A 19,558-nucleotide genomic window follows, 5' to 3' on the forward strand; every position below is an offset into this window, starting at 1 on the left:
TTGCATTTGTACTATTACAGTTCCAGCATTCATTCCTATTATTCTTATAAATCTTGCTTAATTTTTCTGGAGTTATATACCATCTATATTGTACTTTAAGGTAATTTTCTTTTACGTCTGCACTCAATGTATATTTTAATCTAACTTTCCAATTTTTCCCCATTCCTCCATTAGTATTGGTTTTCCAAAATCCTGTGCCCATGTTATCATAAATTGTTTAACTGTTTCGCTTTCCAATTCTAAATGTAGTAGTAATTTGTATAGTTTAGCGATTTTGTGATCTGAATCTTTGCTTAACAATATTCCAGATTCTGTATCTTCTTTTCATATCTGTTGGGTTTTGTTGTCTAATATAAATCTTTCAACTATTTGTCTGTACAGAAACCAATAGCAATTAAAACCTTCGTCCATTAATTCTTCCATTGTTTTGATTTTGAGCTCCCCATTTTCAGTTTTTAACAGATCATTATATCTTACCCAATCTACATCCTTCATTCTCTCTTTTCTAAAAAAGGCCTCATTTATTGAGGCCCATCTGGGGATTTTAGGAACAATGTAGGGTTTGTATTTCAGCCAAATTCTCAGTAAGGATTTCCTTAGATAGTGATTATTAAAGTTTTTGTTTATTTTGATTTGATCATATAATAGATACCCATGCCACCCAACCACATTATCGAACCCTTCCAGCTGTAGAGCTTTATCCTTTTTAATTTGTACCCATTCTTTGATCCAATCTAAGCAACAGGCATGATAATACATTTTATAATTTATAAAGGAGCCCTGGTGGCGCAGTGGTTAAATGCCTGTACTGCAGCCATTCACTCAAAACCACAAGGTTGCGAGTTCAAGACCAGAAAAAGGGCCGAAGCTCGACTCAGGCTTGCATCCTTCCGAGGTCGCTAAAATGAGTACCCAGACTGTTGGGGGCAAATTAGCTTACTTGCTAATTAGCTTACTTGCTGTTCACCGCTATGATCTTTGGAATAGCAGTATACAAATAAAACAAATTATTATTATTATTATTATTATTATTATTATTATTTGGAAATCCTACCCCTCCTCTTTCCTTACTGTAGTTTAATCCTTGGTTTCTTTTTATTCCAGATGAATTTAGTTAATTCCTTATCCCATTCCTTAAAAGGTTTGTCATTGGTTATAATAGGAAGATTCTGAAATAAAAATAGTAATTTGGGTGTAATATTCATCTGTATAGCCGCTATTTTTCCAAGCCATGAAATTTGTAATTTTCCCCAACTTTGTAAATCCTTTTTTATATTATTCCATAATGGTATATAATTGTTTCTAAATAGGTCAGAGTTTTTCCCAGTAATAGTCACACCCAAATATTTAATTTTACTTTTAAATTAAAAATTGGAAAGGGCCTGGATTTTTTCACAGTCTTTTTGATTTATATTTAATGCTAAGATATTAGATTTTTCTTTATTAACTTTTAAGCCAGCATATTTTCCATATTCCTCTATTACTTTTATCATTTGTGTAATTTCTTCTACTGGGTTAGCCAATACAATCATTAGGTCGTCTGCATATGCTTGTATTTTATATTCGAAATTTCTTATTTTAATTCCAGCAATTGTTTTATCTCTTCTAATTTTATTATTTAGTATTTCTAAAGCTGTTATGAAAAGTAGAAGGGATAGGGGACAACCTTGCGTAGTCCCTTTTCTAATCTATATACTTTTTGTTCTCTCTCTATTGATTAATATTTTGGCTTCTTGCTCTTTATATATTTCCTTTATCCATTTTATATAGTTTTCTCCTAATTCCATTTTATCTAAAACTCCAATCATAAAATCCCAACACAAATTATCGAACACAGCAGCTTGTTTGTCGGGTCTCTTATCAAAATATTCAATCAGATTTATTAAATTCCTTATATTGTCTCTCATTTGTCTCTTAGGTAAAAAACCACATTGATCTCTATCAATCCAATCGTTTAATATAATTTTCAATCTTGATGCCAAAATCATTGCAAAAATTTTGTAATCTACATTCAATAAAGCTATAGGTCTATAATTTCTTGGGTCGTCTAATTGTTTATCTTGTTTGGGGATCAAGGTGATAAATGCTGATTTCCATGTATCTGGTATTTTGACAGATAGTACTCCATTCATTACATTTTGTAATGGACTAATTACACTAAGAACTAATCTTTGATAGTAAAGAGCAGAAAAGCCATCTGGTCCAGGGGATTTGGTTGGTTTTAAGCTTTTAATTGCCTCTGTTATCTCCTGTATGGAGATCCTTTTATTTATTACCTCCTGCTGTTCCTTATTAATTGGTTTAATATTTTCATTTTGTAGGAATTTTTCTATTTCACTGTAATTTATTGATTTTCCTGAAAAGAAATTTTTGTAATAATTCTGAAATACCTTTTTTATTTGGTTTTGTTCTGTATATTTTCCCCATCTTCTTTCATTTCCGTTATTATTTTTTTCTCCCTGTCCTTTTTTAACTTCCATGATAGCCATTTTCCACACTTATTCGCAGATTCGAAATATTTTTGTTTTGTGTACTTGATTTTGTTCTCCATCTCGTCCACGAGAATTATTATCAGATGTTTTTGCTTTATCTGAGTTTCTTCTATTAATTTTTTATTTTTTGGATTCTTTTTTAATAGCTGTTCTTTTTCTTTTAATTCCTGCATTATTTTGTTCAATTTTAATCCCCATGTTTTCTTTAATTCTGCACTTTTTTGTATAAAAAAATCCTCTCATTACTGCTTTGGAGGTATCCCACACTACCTGATCTTCTACTTCTTTATTCAGATTTTCTTCAAAAAATAAATCCACATTTTTCTGAGCTTGACTTACTATTTTTTCATCTTTTAACAAGTTCTCATTTAATCTCCAAATGTAATCCTTTCTACCTAATCTAATTTCCATTGTTATTGGGTTATGGTCCAACAAAATCTTGGGCAAGATATCTACTTTACAAACTGTAGGAGCCATCATCGAAGAGATAAGATACATATCAAGTTGAGACCAAGATTTATGTTAATTGGAATAATATGTGTAGTCTCTTGATTTCCCCATTTTTACATGCCATATGTCCATTAAGACCAACAAATTTTTCAGTTCAAAGAAAGATTTTGGTAATTTCCCCTCATTTTTCTTATTTGACTTAGTACTTTTCCTGTCGATTGATGGATCAATAACCCCGTTCCAATCACCTAACATCACAATATTTTCATTTTCATATTCATATTTTAACATTTTATTCTTCAATTTTTGGTAAAATCTTTCTTTATTTTCATTTGGTGAGTATATCCCAACCACTAATACTTTCCCTTGATTATAATTTATTTCCACTCCTATATAGTGTCCCCGTGTGTCTTTAAAAACTTCCTTGGCAATTATCTTTTCATTTACATACAGAACAACCCCTTTTTTTTCTTTTTTGGCCTGCTGCAGCAAACTCTCTCCCTAATTTCCTACATTTAAAATATTTGGTTTCCGTATTTTTTATATGAGTCTCTTGGAGACAGATTACATCCAATTTTAATTTTCCTAAATAGTGATTTATTTTTTTCCTCTTACCGGGATTATTCAATCCCTTTACATTCCATGATAAATATTTAATTGTACTATTCATTTACAGACTTGCTCTCTCCTAAACTCTGAAGCTCTCCATCCGGTTCTTGCTCTTGTTCTTCTACATTTTTTTCATTATCATTGATTGATGCTATACTGCTCTGTTTTTTATATTCCTGGCTTCTTTCTTCTGTTGTTTTACTGTGTTGATGTTGCTTTTGTTCATCTTCTTCCTGTTGTTGTTCTAAATCTTTTAGATAGTCCTCTAAAAATTCTCTTGCTTCTTGTATTGTTGTTATTTTCACTTTTCTGTGTCTGTACCGTAGTGAAATCCCCTCTGGGACTTCCCATCTATATCGGACTCCATTCTCTCTTAAGACCTTTGTTTAAAAGACGTATTCTTTCCTTTTCCTCAACAATTCTTTCTTCTGGTTTCTCTTCAGATCGTATAAATCTTTCGCCTTTTACCAATAATTCTTTATTTTTTAGGTTTATCCAATCATTTATCCAAGTATATACACATGCATTGTAATAGATTTGTAAGTTGGGTAAACCAAACCCTCCTTTCTCTTTACAATCTTGTAAATTGGCTAATTTGATCCTAGATTTCTTCCCCTGCCAGATAAAGTCCCGAATCTCTCTAAATATATTATTAGATGTTACAACAGGGATTGTCTGAAAAAAGAATATCATTTTGGGGAGTACATACATTTGTATTAAATCTATTCATCCTAACAATGATAGTTATAAATTCCCCCATTTTTCAGATTGTTTCTTATCTTACCCCAAGTTGTGTTATAATTATTTTCTAACAGTTCGAAGTTTTTATTTGTAATTGTTACTCCCAGATATTTCGCTTTTTGCACCATTTTGAGTTCTGTGCTCTTTTCCAGTTCTTTTTCTTCTATGTTGGAGAGGTTTTTCATCAAGAAACCACTTTTTTGTTTGTTTATTTTAAATCCAACCATATTGCAAACCTTTTCCAAAGTTTCTTCTAATCTAGAGATGCTGTTAATCAGATTGTCCAAAAAAATTACTATATCGTCTGCAAAGGCTCTCAACTTAAAGTGGTGGTTCTTAATATGTACTCCTTTAATTTGGTCATCTTTCCTTATTTTCCTCAGCACAACTTCCATCATCATTATAAATAAAAGTGGTGATAACGGGCAGCCCTGCCACGTTGCTTTGTTGATTTTACACCTTTCTGATCTTTCACTGTTAATTATTATTTGTGCATATTAATTAGTATATATTGCATTTATCCATTTTAAGAACTTATCACCAATTTCAATTTGTTTTAACATCTCCTTCAAAAAAACCCAACTTGCGTTGTCAAACGCTTTCTCCAAATCGAGCAATATTACACTTAATTCTTTTCCTTTATATATTTCATAGTATTCTATTATGTTCATTATTTTTATTATTTTTAATCTGTCGTTCTGGGAGAAATCCAGCTTGGTCCATTGTTTCAATATTTGTTTGAGTCTATCTGCTAATATAGAAACAAAGTTCTTATAGTCTAGGTTCAATAGACTACCAGTTTCTATTGGTCTTTAGTTTTCAGTTCATTCAACATCTCTCTTTTCTTTGGGTATCAGGGCGATCATCACGTCACACCATGTTTGTGGATATCTACCAGTTTCTATTTCTTTTATAGTGTTATGTAAAGGTGTTAAGAGATCTTCAGCAAAAATCTTATAATATTTTGCTGTTAATCCATCCGTTCCTGGAGCTTTATTTTCTTTTAATTTTTTAATTGCTTTATGTATTTCCTCTCTTGTTATTGGTACATTTATTTTTTCTCTCTGCTCTTCTGTAAATTTGGGAACTTTTTCTTTTTGAATAAATTCTCGATTTTTTTCTTTTCTAGTTTCAGGTAAGTTCTCTGCTAAAAATAAATTTTTAAAGTATTCTGTGGCTATTCTCTTAATTTGTTTTGAATGTGTAAATTCTTTACCTTTCTCTTTTAATTTAATTACTATTTTATTTTACCTTCTTCTTTTGATTTTATATGCCAACCATTTCCCTGACTTATTAGCATGTTCGAAATAATGTTGTTTTGCAGATTCAATCCTATCTGCTACTTGCTGTGTAATTCTCTGATTTAATTGGTTTCTTATTATTTTTAGTTCTTGATACAGTTTTCCATCTTTGGGATTCTGTTTGAATTCTAATTCTTTCTGCTTTATTTTTTCTATTATTTCTTGCTCCTTTTGATTTTCTGTTCTTTTTTTCCTAACTTCTTGCTGTATTAGTTGGCCTCTAATAACTGCTTTATTTGCCTCCCATACAGTATGTTCTGATATTTTCCTGAAATTAATTTTTCAGGTCCTGTTTTATTTTGCTAATGATCTCTTCATCATTTAATAAATAATCTTTCAGTTTCCATGTAAATTCCCTTCTGTGTGATTTTAAAGTCGTCTTTATTGCATTGTGATCTGAAAAGGTTTTGGGTAATATTTCTATTTATCGAATGTTTTTACAGAGATCTTTTGATGCACATATAAAATCAATTCTTGACCATGTTTTAAATCTGTCTGAGTAAAAGGTATAATCTTTTTCTGACTTATGCATTGTTCTCCATATATCTATTAAATTTAATTCTTCTATAAGCCAAATGCAGAGTCAGGTAGTTTCCCTTGGTTTTTTATCTTTTCTTTTGTGTTAGATCTGTCAATTTTTGGATCCCAGACCCCATTCCAATCTCCTGCTATGATAAATTATTCATATTCCCATTTCAGTATTGTCTGACACACTTTTTTTATATAAAATTCTCCTTTATTTTCTTGAGGGATATATAAGTTAACTAATAATATTCTTTCTGTGTAAAGTTTTATTTCAATTGCTATGTAATAGCCATCCTTGTCTCTAAAAATCTCTTTTGTAATTCCTTTTTCCTTTACATAAATTGCAACTCCTTTTTTTCTGTCTCTCAATTGTATAAGAATGGAATTGAGGTTTGCTGGTCAGGTCCATGGGATTTGTGGGCATGTGTAAAGTGAAATAATTACTTAGCCAGGAGTAGTACCAGGACCCAAAAAAGGCTGAGGGGGAAAGATGGGAGGTGAATAACACTGGCTGCAGAAATATTTTTGTGAACAAATGAGGGAAAGGCCCATGAATGTATGGGGTACTGCAAATGTATGGGGTACTGCAAAATGCACTTTTGGCCATAATCTGGGGATTATGATAGTTCTGTCTGCTGAAGTCATACTGTTAACTTCTTTGGTTACTGAAATAAAGCTTACTGTTAAAATACAGAAGACCCAAAGAAGTGGGCAGTTCTTGGCAATCACCTGTCCTATACTTTTTAATGGATTGGATAAAAAATAGCAAAATTTAATCTGCAAATAGGTTTATTTTATGATCCATATTTCTCAACATTGATTTGATTCCCTCTTCTTGTTAACTCTGCTATTTATTTATTTAATAAAATTTTATGCTGCCTTTCTCCCAGAAAGGGACTCAAGGTGGCTCACAAGTTGAAAAACATTTTTAAAACTTTATGGTAAGAATTTTAAAACAGTTAAAGTCATCTAATTAAAACAGTATAAAATAAACATACAAAAAGTTAAAACTTAACTAAAACACACATCCCATGTTAAACCACTCTGTCATGATTATTATGTTAAAAATGCTACCTAAATAAAAATGTTTTTGTTTGCCTTTAAAAGGCCAGGAGGCCAACCTAGCCTCCTGAAGAAGGGAATACCAGAGGGTGGGAGCAGCCACCAAGAAGGCTTTCTTTTGGACCTCATCAAACAAGACTGGGATGGTGGTGAGACCAAGAGGAAAGCCTTCCCCTGAAGATCTTCGGGCTCTGGCAGGTTCATATGGGGAGATGTGGTCTCTCAAATAGTCTGGACCTAAGCTATATAGGGCTTTATATCTATAAATATAAATATATGACCTCATGAGCAGCACTTTGAATATACCTGGCCTCGGTCAGCATTCTAGCTGCAGCGTTTTGAGTCCATTGAAATTTCCAAAGGCAGCCCCACATTGGGTGTATTACAGTAATCCCAACAGGATGTAATCAAGGCACCCCACACCCTTAGGTCCTCTGGGAAAAATTTACTGCAGCCAATAAAGACCAGACTGGCTGCGGTTACCCAGAGGGCCTTTTCATCTGCCATTCCCTGTGGGAAGAGATCTGAAACATTACCAATCTTGACAGCTTTAAAAAGGCTGTCAAGAAGGAACTCTTCCAACAGGCTTTATCAGTGTAATTCATTTGGTCACCCACTGATACAGACTACAGTATAGAATACCCAAGATCCCATCTCTTTGTCTGATTGTCTTAACAATCCAAATGGATTATTATTATTATTATTATTATTATTATTATTATTATTATTATAGAATTATTATGTATTATTTTAAGAGAAAAGTAATAATGGGATGTTTTTATTGTATTTTATTGTTTTATTGTATTTTACAATGCTGTACTTTGGCATTGCTTCCAGCCTCTTAGGATGCATGCAGCATTTAAACAGCATACCTCCAAAGTGACCAAAAGCAGCTTTATTTTGGCCTGTCTGTTTGGACCCTTACTTCTGTTTTCTCTTGTATCAAGGCCCATGTGAAAGGGGAGGAGAGCCCATGAGGACAGCATTGGTTAAAAGCCATGTGTTCTTTGCAGATATAATTTCCAAGAACACACAGTGATGTTTTTAGGGAATCTCTAACATTTCACTTTCTGCCTTCAGATGTGGAAACAATTTCTGTGCAACTCACCGCTATGCAGAGGCTCACACTTGTACTTATGACTACAAGAATTCAGGGCGGAAGTACTTACAGGAGACCAATCCTGTTGTCAGCGCAACAAAGCTTCCTAAGATTTAAGTACAATTTTATGACCTGGAGGAACTCTATCACATTGAGACTGGTTTGAGCTGCTTTTCTTTTTTAGTGCTCCACATCTAAAGATTAACAAATAACAATATCATATGAGGTTCCATAATATTGAAGAATAATATAACAATTGTTGATGACACCTTTTATTCTTCAGTGAATCAAATTTTAAATACTAGTTTTTGAAAATGTATATTCTGATCTATTATTATATTGTTATATCTCTTGTGTTAATTGTTTTATATTTAACCCCCTCTTCTTCTTCTTTTGTTTTTTGTTTTTTGTTTTTTGTTGTTGTTTTTTTTTGCTAAAAAAGATACACTTTACTAAGTTTTAAGATATTTATTTTCTGCTGAAATTTGGGAGGGTACTGTAATGAGGAAGTTGAATAATCTTTCCTGTGTTGTACTTTGCTTTTATTCACTCTAAAGTTATTTTAATAGGGAGTCCCCCATTATATTGAGTCAGCCCTTTGAGAGTTTAGGAAGTGTTGTATTCCATTCAGATTGTCAGTCACATACTGTGAATCTAGTATGAAAAGAACATATATTTATCCTGTCATTTCTTACATGATGTGGCTTTTTTGGAGTTTTGTGTGTGTTTTTTCTTTACAAAGAAAAAGATTTTTTCAGTCATTAAATAGGAAAAAACCTACTTATTTTACCATTAGTAGCTATTTTTAAAAGATGTTTCAGTTTGATTTGTTCAAAAATTGGATGATATTACCAGAAAAATTCTAATAAATATTAAATATTTAAACAAAGCAACTGACCTACATTTTTCCAGGATGCTTGCAAATAGGACTAAGAAATTAAGGAATTTTGCTAAATAAATTAACAAATTTATTTATTAAAATTAAGGAATTTTGCTCCCATTGCTATGCTTAAAATTCATAAAGGCTGGCAAATTGTGGATAAATATTGTACTGGCTCACAAAGGCGGGTTACAGACCGCCGAAAAGCGGCACTCTGCTGCCGCCGCCGGTTGCTGCGTCCAGGAACTGCAGCAGCCAAACCACGCGGTTCCCGGACGCAGCAAAGAAGCAACGCAAAAATGGCACTTCTTCTTGCGCCCCGGATGGGACGCCGCGAGGCGCTACTCGTGCACTCACGGCATCACATCCAGGGCGCGACATGTGGACGCTATGAATCCAATACGTCAAAATGGCGGCACCCACGTGTATAGGGCGCTGCCATTATTACGCCCCCGTCATGGGCTAGGGGTGAGGCCAGTATGGACACTAGGTCCTCAACCAACCCCTAGCACGTGACAGGAGCGCCGCAAAGGCCCGTTTGTAAAGGGCCAAAAATAGCAATCATTTCAGTTTGCCTTATTTCAAACCATTCACTTGTATCTGGCTTGCAGTTCTATCAGAATCTTTTTATGCTCATTGTACATACGTGTTGGCATAAGCCACTTTCCTGAAAATGGAACACATGTTATCCAGCCTTTTAAAAAAAGGAGTACATGATAAGAGGAAAAATGACCAAATAGGGTCTTTTTTACTTTGGACATGAGATGGCAAGACTGATTAGAAAAGACAATAATGCTTAGTAAAGTGGAAATAGTGATACTCAATGTTTTCCCCTTGCCCCCCTTTACATCTACATGTAGACATTTCACCCCCACTACACAACATAGTATGTGAATAAAAATATTTTATTCAGTGTGTATATTTTCATTCGCATATTCATGTATGTTCATATTTTAACATTTTATAAGGAAATAGAATCATTCAAATTAGAAAAGTTTTAGTTAACTAAATGCAATATTCAATGCATGTGTAAATTTTGCATATAAAAAAGGTTTGGAAAGAGAAGGAGTAGGAGGTGGGATCAGAGTTTCAAAGTCTAACACAACCTTGAGCAGTCCTTGCAACCCCCAGGGATCCTGCCCCACCATTTGAAAACCATTGCACAAGAAGCCATGCCTCTGAGTTTTGAAGGCCTGACCAAGGATATTAATTAAAAGGTCTTTTAGAAGTCTCTCATTTATAGGGTCTCCATAAGTCAAAGCCAACTTGATTGTATGGACAAAAAGGGGGGGAAAACTATGAGGGAGATTTGTGCAAAACAATAAACATGAAAAAGGTTGAATAATAACAATAATTTTATTTGCTTATATCCCACCTTTCTCCCAATATAGGAACTCAAGGTTGTGAACAGCAAATTTAAAACAGTACAATTTAAGAACAATACAAAAGCATTAAAAATGTATAAAGTTTAAAAAATTTTTTAAAAGGTTTAAAAAATATGCATTAAAATAGTAAAATGTATTCTAAAACTAGATACAAACCACTTGCACAGCACTTAAAAGCCCAATTCTTATCTATTTAAAAACCTGACAGTACCGAAATGTTTTAACTGCCTTTGAAAGGAGAGCAGGGATGGGGCCATCCTGGCCTCTTTAGAGAGGGAGTTCCAGACCCGGGTTCCCACCAAAAGAACCTGAGAAGATGGTGGGACAGAGACAAGGACCTCTCTGTCTTAGCACTCTAATAGGTTCATAAGAGAGATACAGTCCTTCAAATGACCTGGACCCAAGTCGTACAGCATGTTAGCCACAATGGAGGATGTGTTTGGAGGACACTCCAAGAATCAATTACTAAGGGGAATTTTTATTTAACTCAAAGGTAGGGGCCGGGGATAGACAGCCCACAGGATCTTTTACCAACTTTTATCAGGTCCAGATTCACAGAAATCCAGAGGCAGGTTTCCAAATGATAATAGGTTTTATTTACACAAATGGGAAATAAACACACTCACCCACACAAACGACCTCTCACACACACAAGAACTAGGAAAATCAAGGTGTTAGGATGGAATACATTTGAGGCTTCACTAACGGGGGTACTTACTAATGCGGATCCAGGTTCCACTGCTGAGGGTCTGAAAAGGAAGAGAGTACTCAAAGCACTCCCACAGCACATGGGGTTGTCGAGCGAACTGAGGTGTTTAGACAAGCTGTCCAACAAGGATTAGGTCTGCAACTGGACTGAGCCAAAGTCTGGAGCAAAATTTTCCCAGTATAACAAATTTGCACCTTGAGGTCAGATTACCAAGGGTTGGAAGGAAGCAAATGGTTAGCAGTCTTCCAGAGTTTGAACAATGAGATGAAACTGAATTGAAAATAGGACGATAGACACACATTCCTCAGGACAGGTGGGTTTAATGCACAATATCGCTAAAGCTAAATCAAATCAGTCTCTTGAGCTTGGTGACAAAGTTTGGTTAACAGAGGATGCCAACAGGGGTGTTTTACATGGCTGTTTAACAAGGGAGTTTTTGAAGGGGAAGACCAGAGTCTTGTTTTAGTGCCTACATAAGACTTCTGGATATGGACAGTGAGGGAGCTGCTCCTATCACCTGCAACAGTTGTGGAATGTTTGTGTTCTTGCTTATGGATGTGTGGAACTTCACATGCACCAAGTGCAAATTGGTAATTCCATTGGAAGAAAAGGTCCAGCAGCTGGAGGTCCAGATAGGTGCACTTTAGAATATTAGGGAGCAAGAGGTTTTTCAGGACAGAACAGAATGGATGCAGAACACACAGGAAGTTTCTGGGGACAAGATCAGTTCCTATACACAGGGGTAAATGGAGGAATGTGACAAGTGGAACTAAAGAAAGTTAGAATAGTTAGGGAAAGTGAAGGGGACCTTGGGAGTACCACCACAGGGAATAACCACTGGTAAGCCTCAGAGGAGGCATGTGATAGGTACAGGTACAGAATCAGTGGTCTGATTACATGTCTTGGGAATTGTGTAGTCTTCCTGACTCAAAAATCTGTGATGTGAAAATGATATGACAATGAGGCTGACAGGACCTGTCAAGCCTTCTGACCATTACCCTTCCTTTTGATCCACACGAGAACCAACGATACTGCAAGGCACAGCCTTTGGAATTTCATAACAGATTATGAAGCTTTGGATGAGAAGCTGAAAGAGCTGGATGCACAGGGTGTCATCTCATTTTTTTTCTCCGAGTGGAAGAGCATGGTCCAGAAGGGAGACTAAAATCGTGAATGTGAACAAGTAGCTCTGTGGATGGTGCCACTGAGAATAATTTGGATTCATGGATCATGGCCTGCAGTTTCAGGGGAGTAGGTGTCTGGCAAGGGATGGGTTGCACCTCACACCAGTTGGTAATAATGGTTTTTTCCAACAGTCTCACAAATTTGATCAGGTGGCTTTAAACTGAGTTATGTATGGCAGGGAGACAGTATTTTGACAGTGCGGGGGGGGGGGGATCACATTAGGCAGTAAGGGGAAGTGTCCCATGGTCTTAGATGTTTCTAAATTAATGCACAGAACATGGGAAATGAACAAGAAATAAACAAAATGAAGTTGTACTCCTAGTACAGCAAACCAATACGATATAATAGGCATCACAGAAAGCTGGTGGGATGAGTCTCATGATTGGAATGTAAGAACAGAGGGGTATAACTTTTTAAAGAGAAATAGGCCAAAAAAGAAAGGAGGAGGAGTAGCACTATGTGCCAGGGATGTTTACACATGTAAAGAGATCCAGGACTTAAATCCCAGAAGCCAGGTGGAGAATATTAAAGGGGAAAGAAACAACACAGATGTTATTGTGGGAGTCTACTACAGACCGCCAAGCCAGACTGAGGAACTGCATAATGCCTTTCTAGAACAGATGACCACACATTCAGAAAGGAAAGATGTAGTAGTGATGGGTGGTTTCAACTATCCTGATATTTGCTGGAAGTCAAACTCAGCCAAGTGTTTAAGGTCCAGTAAATTCTTCTCTTGCCTTGCAGACAATTTCATTGTCCAAAAGGTGGGAGAAATAATGAGGGGATCAGTTATTTTAGAACTGATCCTAACCAACAGGGATGAACTGGGTAATGTGGTGGAAGTGGCAGGATCTTTAGGTGAGAATGATCATGTTATCCTGGAGTTCGTTATACAGTGGAAAGAGGAAGCCAAATATAGTTAGACGCACATTCTAGACTTTGAGAAAGTTGATTTCAGTAAATGTAGGGAGATATTGGTGGTGATCCTGTGGTCAGGAATACGAAAAGTGAAATGTTAGAGCATATAGATTTATTAAATTTTGGAGTGTTTGTGGAATTCACTTTGACCCCCAAACTGACCTTCTAAGGGCACTGCCATTTCTCCAAAGTGAGGAGGTCAGGTAGGCAGCTTGGAAAGGATGAGGAAGGAGCCCTAGAAATAATAACTGGACATTTCCCGCAGGAAATTTGGGAGTTGCTAAACAGGAAAGCCATCACCTCCAAAAACTAACAAAATACTGGCTGTGAAGTCGAAGGCTTTCATGGCTGGCATCCATGTTTTTTTTGTGGGGGGTTTTCGGGCTATGTGGCCATGTTCTCGAAGATTTTCTTCCTGACATTTCGCCAGCATCTGAAGATGCCAGCCACAGATGCTGGCGAAACATCAAGAAGAAAATCGTCTAGAACATGGCCACATAGCCCAAAAAACCCACAAAAAAAACCAACAATACTGGCTGTTTGTTTACAGCCTCACACTTGATGGGTCAGTGCAGTGATTAAATCAATGTCCACCCATTCTTCTGTTTGCCTTCCCGAATTGTGTCAAGACCCAAGTCCACCGACTAGACTATTCTTCACCTTGGCTTAACAAAAGCCCAGTTCTTTACACCCTTTGTCTCAGCTGCAGCCGAGCCATTAATCTCATCACTAGAGGCTAGTACAGTGGTACCCCGGGATACGAATTGATCGCGTTACGAAATTTCCGGGGTACGAAAAAGTTAGATTGGAAAAAACTGTTCCGGGTAACGAAAGATTTTTCGGGTTACGAAATTCATTTCGGCGCGTTTCGGCGCGAAATTCAAATGCGAAGCGCGGCTAGCGGCTTTCCAGCGCTAACGGAAAGCCTTTTCGGGTTGCGAAATGTATCGGGTTACGAACGGCGCCGCGGAACGAATTAATTTCGTAACCCGAGGTAGCACTGTATTTGCTTATATAACCTTTAGATCCATTTACCCAGGTGTGCTATAGTCAGAATACAGCCAGAATACGGCCATTTCCCCCCCTACGTTTTGGTTGCCATGTCTTTACATCATCTACATCTATATTGGGTTCCCAGAGAAGCCTTCAAAAGTATTTCCCATAGACTTACCTCTCTCAACTCTCTCCCGAATTTCCCTCCTTTACTTTCATTGAGAATTGTGCGTGTGTCCTTTGCTGTGTGTTTGTTTCCCTTTTAATAAATATTTAGACTTAATTGGAGTAGTCTGTTTCCGTGTCGTCTCTCAAGGGATCATTTGGCCCTCTGGTATACACTATTGGGACAGTCTTGGGAGGGCGTTGTTAGGACTCTCAGCAATTTGGGCTAATTAAAATTCCCCTAATTGGAAACTTCCTAACAGAAGGGAGTTCAGGATGGATGAGAGTTTACCAAATAGGAGATACTGAAGGCTCAATTTCAAACAGTTCCAGTGGGGGGAAATGGAAGGTGTCTAAAAAAAACAGGATGCATGACTAAAGAACTTTCACGTGAGCTAAGCTTTTAAAAGGACATGTATAAGAAAAAAAGAGGGGAGGAAGAAATCACCAAAAATGAATTCAAATAATTAACTAGCACATGTAGTCAGAAAGTCAGAAAAGTTAAAGCACAGAATGAGCTCAGGCTTGCCAGAGAGGTTAAGAACAATAAAAGGGGTTTTTTTTTGGTTATGGCAATAGGAAAAGGTAGAAGATGGTAGTGTACTATGTGGAGAAAATGGTGAAATGCTAACAAGGGACAGAGAAAAGGCATTACTACACAACAGCTTCTTTGCTCAGTCTTCCCACATAAGGAAAACAGAGCAGATGATGCACTAGATGAAATGCCGTATAGAATAAGTAATGAGATAGTACAGGAATACATTGTTAATGTAAAGAATCCAAACCTCCAGGGCCGGATGAACTACATCCAAGGGAATTAAAAGAACTGGCAGACATAATATCAAAGCAATTGTCAGTAATCCATGAGAATTCCTGGAGAACAGAAGAAGTCTGAGGGAGTGTGTTCCACTGTCGAACAGCCCTTACTGTCAGGAAGTTCCTCCTAATGTCTAGGTGGAATCTCTTTTCCTGTGACTTGTATCCATTGATAATAAGCACCTCTGTTTTCACCAGATTTAGTTTTCACATATTTATCTCTTCCAAGCTTTCATTTAGAGGAGCACACTATCCTTAGCTGAAGCTGTTTTTGAAGACATGGAGAAGTATATTTGGGTGTCATCAGTGTACTGATAGCATCCCACCCCATGCCTCCAGATTCTCTCCCAACAGTTTCATGTAGATGTTGAATAGCACTGGGGATAGATTAGTACCTTGTGGTATACCATATAACAGCACCACCATCTGGAACCTGCCTGAGAGATAGGACTGAAAGCATTGCAACACAGTGCCTCCAATTTCCAACTCCTCCAGGCATTCCAGGACACCATGGTTGATGGTAGCGAATGTCGCCAACAGGTCCAAGAGCACAAATAGGAATGCACTGCCACTGTCAGTATTAAGATGGAGACCATTCATTCAGGAGACCATGGCAGCTTCCGTATCGTTCTGAAGCTGGTTTGAAATGGGCCAAGAAAGTGTGTGTCATAGCATTGGAAGTCCACTGTCTTCTCAATCACCTTGTCCAAAAAAAGGAAGATTCCTGTAATTATAAAGGTCCAGAGGATCCAGAAATGGCTTTTCCAGCAGTGGTCTAACCACTTCTTTTAAACAGGATGGAAAGTGCCCCTCCCTGAGAGATGATGATATTTTGTGTTTGAAGCCTAACTGCATCTCTTCCCTGGATGACCAGCCAAGAGCAACAGGGATCAAGAAAGCAAGTTGTCTTCTTTACTTGTTCCAGCAGTTTGTACTAACCAACTAAAATTGATTCAGTGTAAGTCCACTCACAGTCCCTGGATAGCTCCTTATTGACCTCCACTCAAATGGCATTTAAGTCAGCTCTTATGTGAGGTTTTATCTGCAAAATGGTTCTTAAAAGTGTCTTAGTGAGCTACTGATGGTTCTAAGGTAGGCTTTGGAGGAAGGGTGCCTGAGTCACCCTGAACAGCTCAATTGGATGTGAATTTTCAGATGCAATATGTGCAGAAAAGAAAGCCTTCTTTGCTGCAGGTATTGCCACTTTATAGGAACAAATATGTTCTCTATAGCATGTCTTGTCGCACATAAGTTTTCAGGTATCTGAGTTCTAGTCATCATTCTTCTTCTTTTAGTTCCCTGAGAGTCTCTGTATACCAAGGAGCTTGTTTGTAAATGGGTTGTACAAGATGTTTGGGGATGGCCATGTCAATAGCCCTGGTTAGATTCTGGTTCAACCAGAGCTTCAACAGTCATCAGTAATGTCAGCCATATAAGGCCATCTAAGGCCTCTTGGAATCTCAAGGGATCTATTAGCCTTCGTGGGCAGACCATTTTAATAGGTCCTTCACACCTGTAGGGCCAGATTGCTGCTGTGACGCTAGCCAAGACCAGAAAATGATCTGTCCATGACAACATGGAGGCATCAGTCACCTCCACCCACAGATCTATATATTCTGAGCTGAAGACCACATCAAGGATGTGACCTGCCAAATGTGTAGGTCCTCAAATCAACTGGGAAACCCATGTGTCATGGATACCATAAACACCTGAACTGCAGCTGACAAGCTATTCTCCGATGGTATATAAGATGCTCAGAAATTGTTGGGGGACTCCAACAACTGCTTCGAGGCCATTGAGCTCAACCAGGAAGTCTGATAGGCAGAGCGGTGGATGGAACTAACAGAATCACCAGTTTATCCCTAGTTTTCAGGCTCTGGTATACACAGTCAATATGGCTCAGCTCCCCGACAAGTACTCAGGTCAGATTCAGGTGGCCTTTGTAAACCATAGCTACCCTACTCACCCCAGAAACCAGGTTTGAATTCCTGTTCAGCCATGAAAACCCACTGGATGACCTTGGGCAAGTCATGCTCTCTCAACTTTAGAGAAAGGCAAAACACTGAATAAATATTCCTAAGAAAAGCCCGTCTCAACATGAAGGCAACTTGAATTCAGTAAGGTCTTTGACAAACTCCTCCACAATATTCTGGCAAACAAGCTAGTAAAATGTGGGCTAGACAATGCAACTGTTAGATTTGTAATTGCTTGACTGGCCAAACCCAAAGGGTACTCAGCAATGGCTCCTCTTCATCTTGGAGAGAAGTGACCAGTGGGGTCCCACAGTGAGCTCAATACTGTTCAACATCTTTATTGCTGTGGTGGTACTCTCAAGATCCCTGCATTTTCCCTAACAACTGGTCCTGCTGCTCTTTATCAATGACTTGGATGAAGGAATAGGGGCATGCTTATCAAATTTGCAGATGACACCAAATTAGGAGGAGTAGCTAATACCCCAGAGGACAGGATAAAAATTCAAAATGACAGTAATAGATTATAAAGCTGGGCTAAAAAAAAATGAAATACAACACAAAGAAATGTAAGGTACTGCACTTACACAGAAAAAACAAAATGCACGGATATAAGATAGGGCATGTGAAAGGGATATAGGAGTCCTAGATTGAGATTTCCTGCATAGCAGGGGGTTGAACTGAATGGCCCTTCCAACTCTATGATTCTTTGATTCTATGAGTCAACAGTGGGTTGCTGCAGCTAAAAATCCAATGCAATTCTGGGCTGCATCAATAGAAGTATAGTGTTTAGATCAAAGGAAGTTAATAGTGCCACTCTATTCTGCTTTGGTCAGGCTTCACCTGGTAGACTGTGTGGGCACCACAGTTCAAAAAGGATGTTGAGAAGCTAGAGTGTGTCCCAAAAAAATGACCAAATGGTGAATCATCTGGAAACCCTACCCTATGGTTATAGACTTAGAGAGCTGGGTATGTTTAGCCTGGAGAAGGGAAGGTTAAGAGGTGATATGATCCCCTGTTTAAATATCTGAAGGGATGTCATATTAAGGATGGAGCAATCTGGTTTTCTGCTGCTTCAGAGTCTAGCACATGGAGCAATGGCTTCAAACTCCAGGAAAAGATTGCATCTCAACATCTTTAGAGGGTTTTTTTTAATAGAGGGTAGATGCCCCTCTGTCAGAGGTGCTTTGATTGTGTATTCATATATGACAGGGGGTTGGACATGATGGCCCTTGAGGTTTCTTCCCACTTTATAATTCTATGAACTGCCATCATCCTAGGCTCAGAGGGGTAGAAGGAGTTGAGCACAGCTCCACTATGCCTAGTCCAGAAACTGAAGAAAGACCCTTTCCATTCCAACTGCCATTGCCTTGACCTCAGAGGGAGAGAAGGAGAGACAGGCACAGGTCTATCATGCCTATCCCAGAAACATAAGAAAGACCCTCCTTCAATTTCCATTCCAACTGCCATCACCGTCGGAGGGAGAGAGTAAGAAGCAATTTCTGCTGAACTTCATTCCTTCTCCAACTTCCATCTCCTTTCCTTGTGTGTCGTGTCTTTAGATGGTAAGCCTGAGGGCAGGGAACTGTCTAATTACCAATCTGTAAGTCACTCTGAGAGCATTTCTAAAGAGTGGGGTATTAAATTTTAATAAATAAATAAATATGTGGTGCTTAAACAAAGATTATTAAGCTGAGTCTGTTGTACTTTTGTCATATCATAAGATGACATGATGTTTTGAAAAATATAATAATGCTTGGTATAGTAGAAGTCAGTAGAAAAAGAGGGTGATTACCTTGTAGGTGGAGTAATTCAATCGAGGAAGCCACCACCCTGAACTTATAAAACCTAAGCAGGGTGGTTGGTAAACTCCCTCTGAAGAAATGAGCCAAGAAAACCACTTTATATGTTCACCTTAGGGTCACCATAAGTCAAACATGACATGTAGGCACACAACAACATAAATTCAATCAAGGAATCCACCACCTTGAGTTTGTACGACCTGAGCAGGGTGGTTGATGATTTGGATTTGCATGTCCCTCGTTCATAGGGTCACCAAAGTTGACTTGATGGATATAGCAACAAAAATAATATGAAGGAATGAAATAAATCAGTGAAGCCCTGTGTTTGTGTATTTGCTGGTTCTTGGCTGCCATATTCTGTGCTGCCTGGTTCCATGAAGAGCAGATGGAGGACAGCCTCAGGAAATTAGGCAGTCACAGAAACTGGGCTCAGGAGAGAGACTTCACGAAAGTACT

General features: G+C 37.5%; 1 protein-coding gene across 3 annotated transcripts in view; it reads left to right on the top strand.

Annotated features, from left to right (window-relative positions):
* Window positions 1-9,114, top strand: part of LOC149319009 (AN1-type zinc finger protein 4-like) — a 115,080-nt gene extending 105,966 nt beyond the window's left edge. For 2 of the 3 annotated variants that reach the window (XM_089510920.1, XM_089510921.1), the window contains one exon: window positions 8,261-9,114. In XM_089510920.1, coding sequence (XP_089367046.1) covers window positions 8,261-8,396 — 136 coding nt within the window. In that variant the 3' untranslated portion in view covers window positions 8,397-9,114. The remainder of the gene's footprint in view (window positions 1-8,260) is intronic. The other variant, XM_089510922.1, reaches the window with a different exon arrangement.
* The last annotated feature ends 10,444 nt before the right edge of the window (window positions 9,115-19,558 follow it).

Source organism: Sceloporus occidentalis, unplaced genomic scaffold (genome assembly GCF_023333645.1).
Source record: "Sceloporus occidentalis isolate IW3139 unplaced genomic scaffold, rSceOcc1.0.p SCAF_2, whole genome shotgun sequence".
Classification (NCBI taxonomy): domain Eukaryota; kingdom Metazoa; phylum Chordata; class Lepidosauria; order Squamata; family Phrynosomatidae; genus Sceloporus; species Sceloporus occidentalis.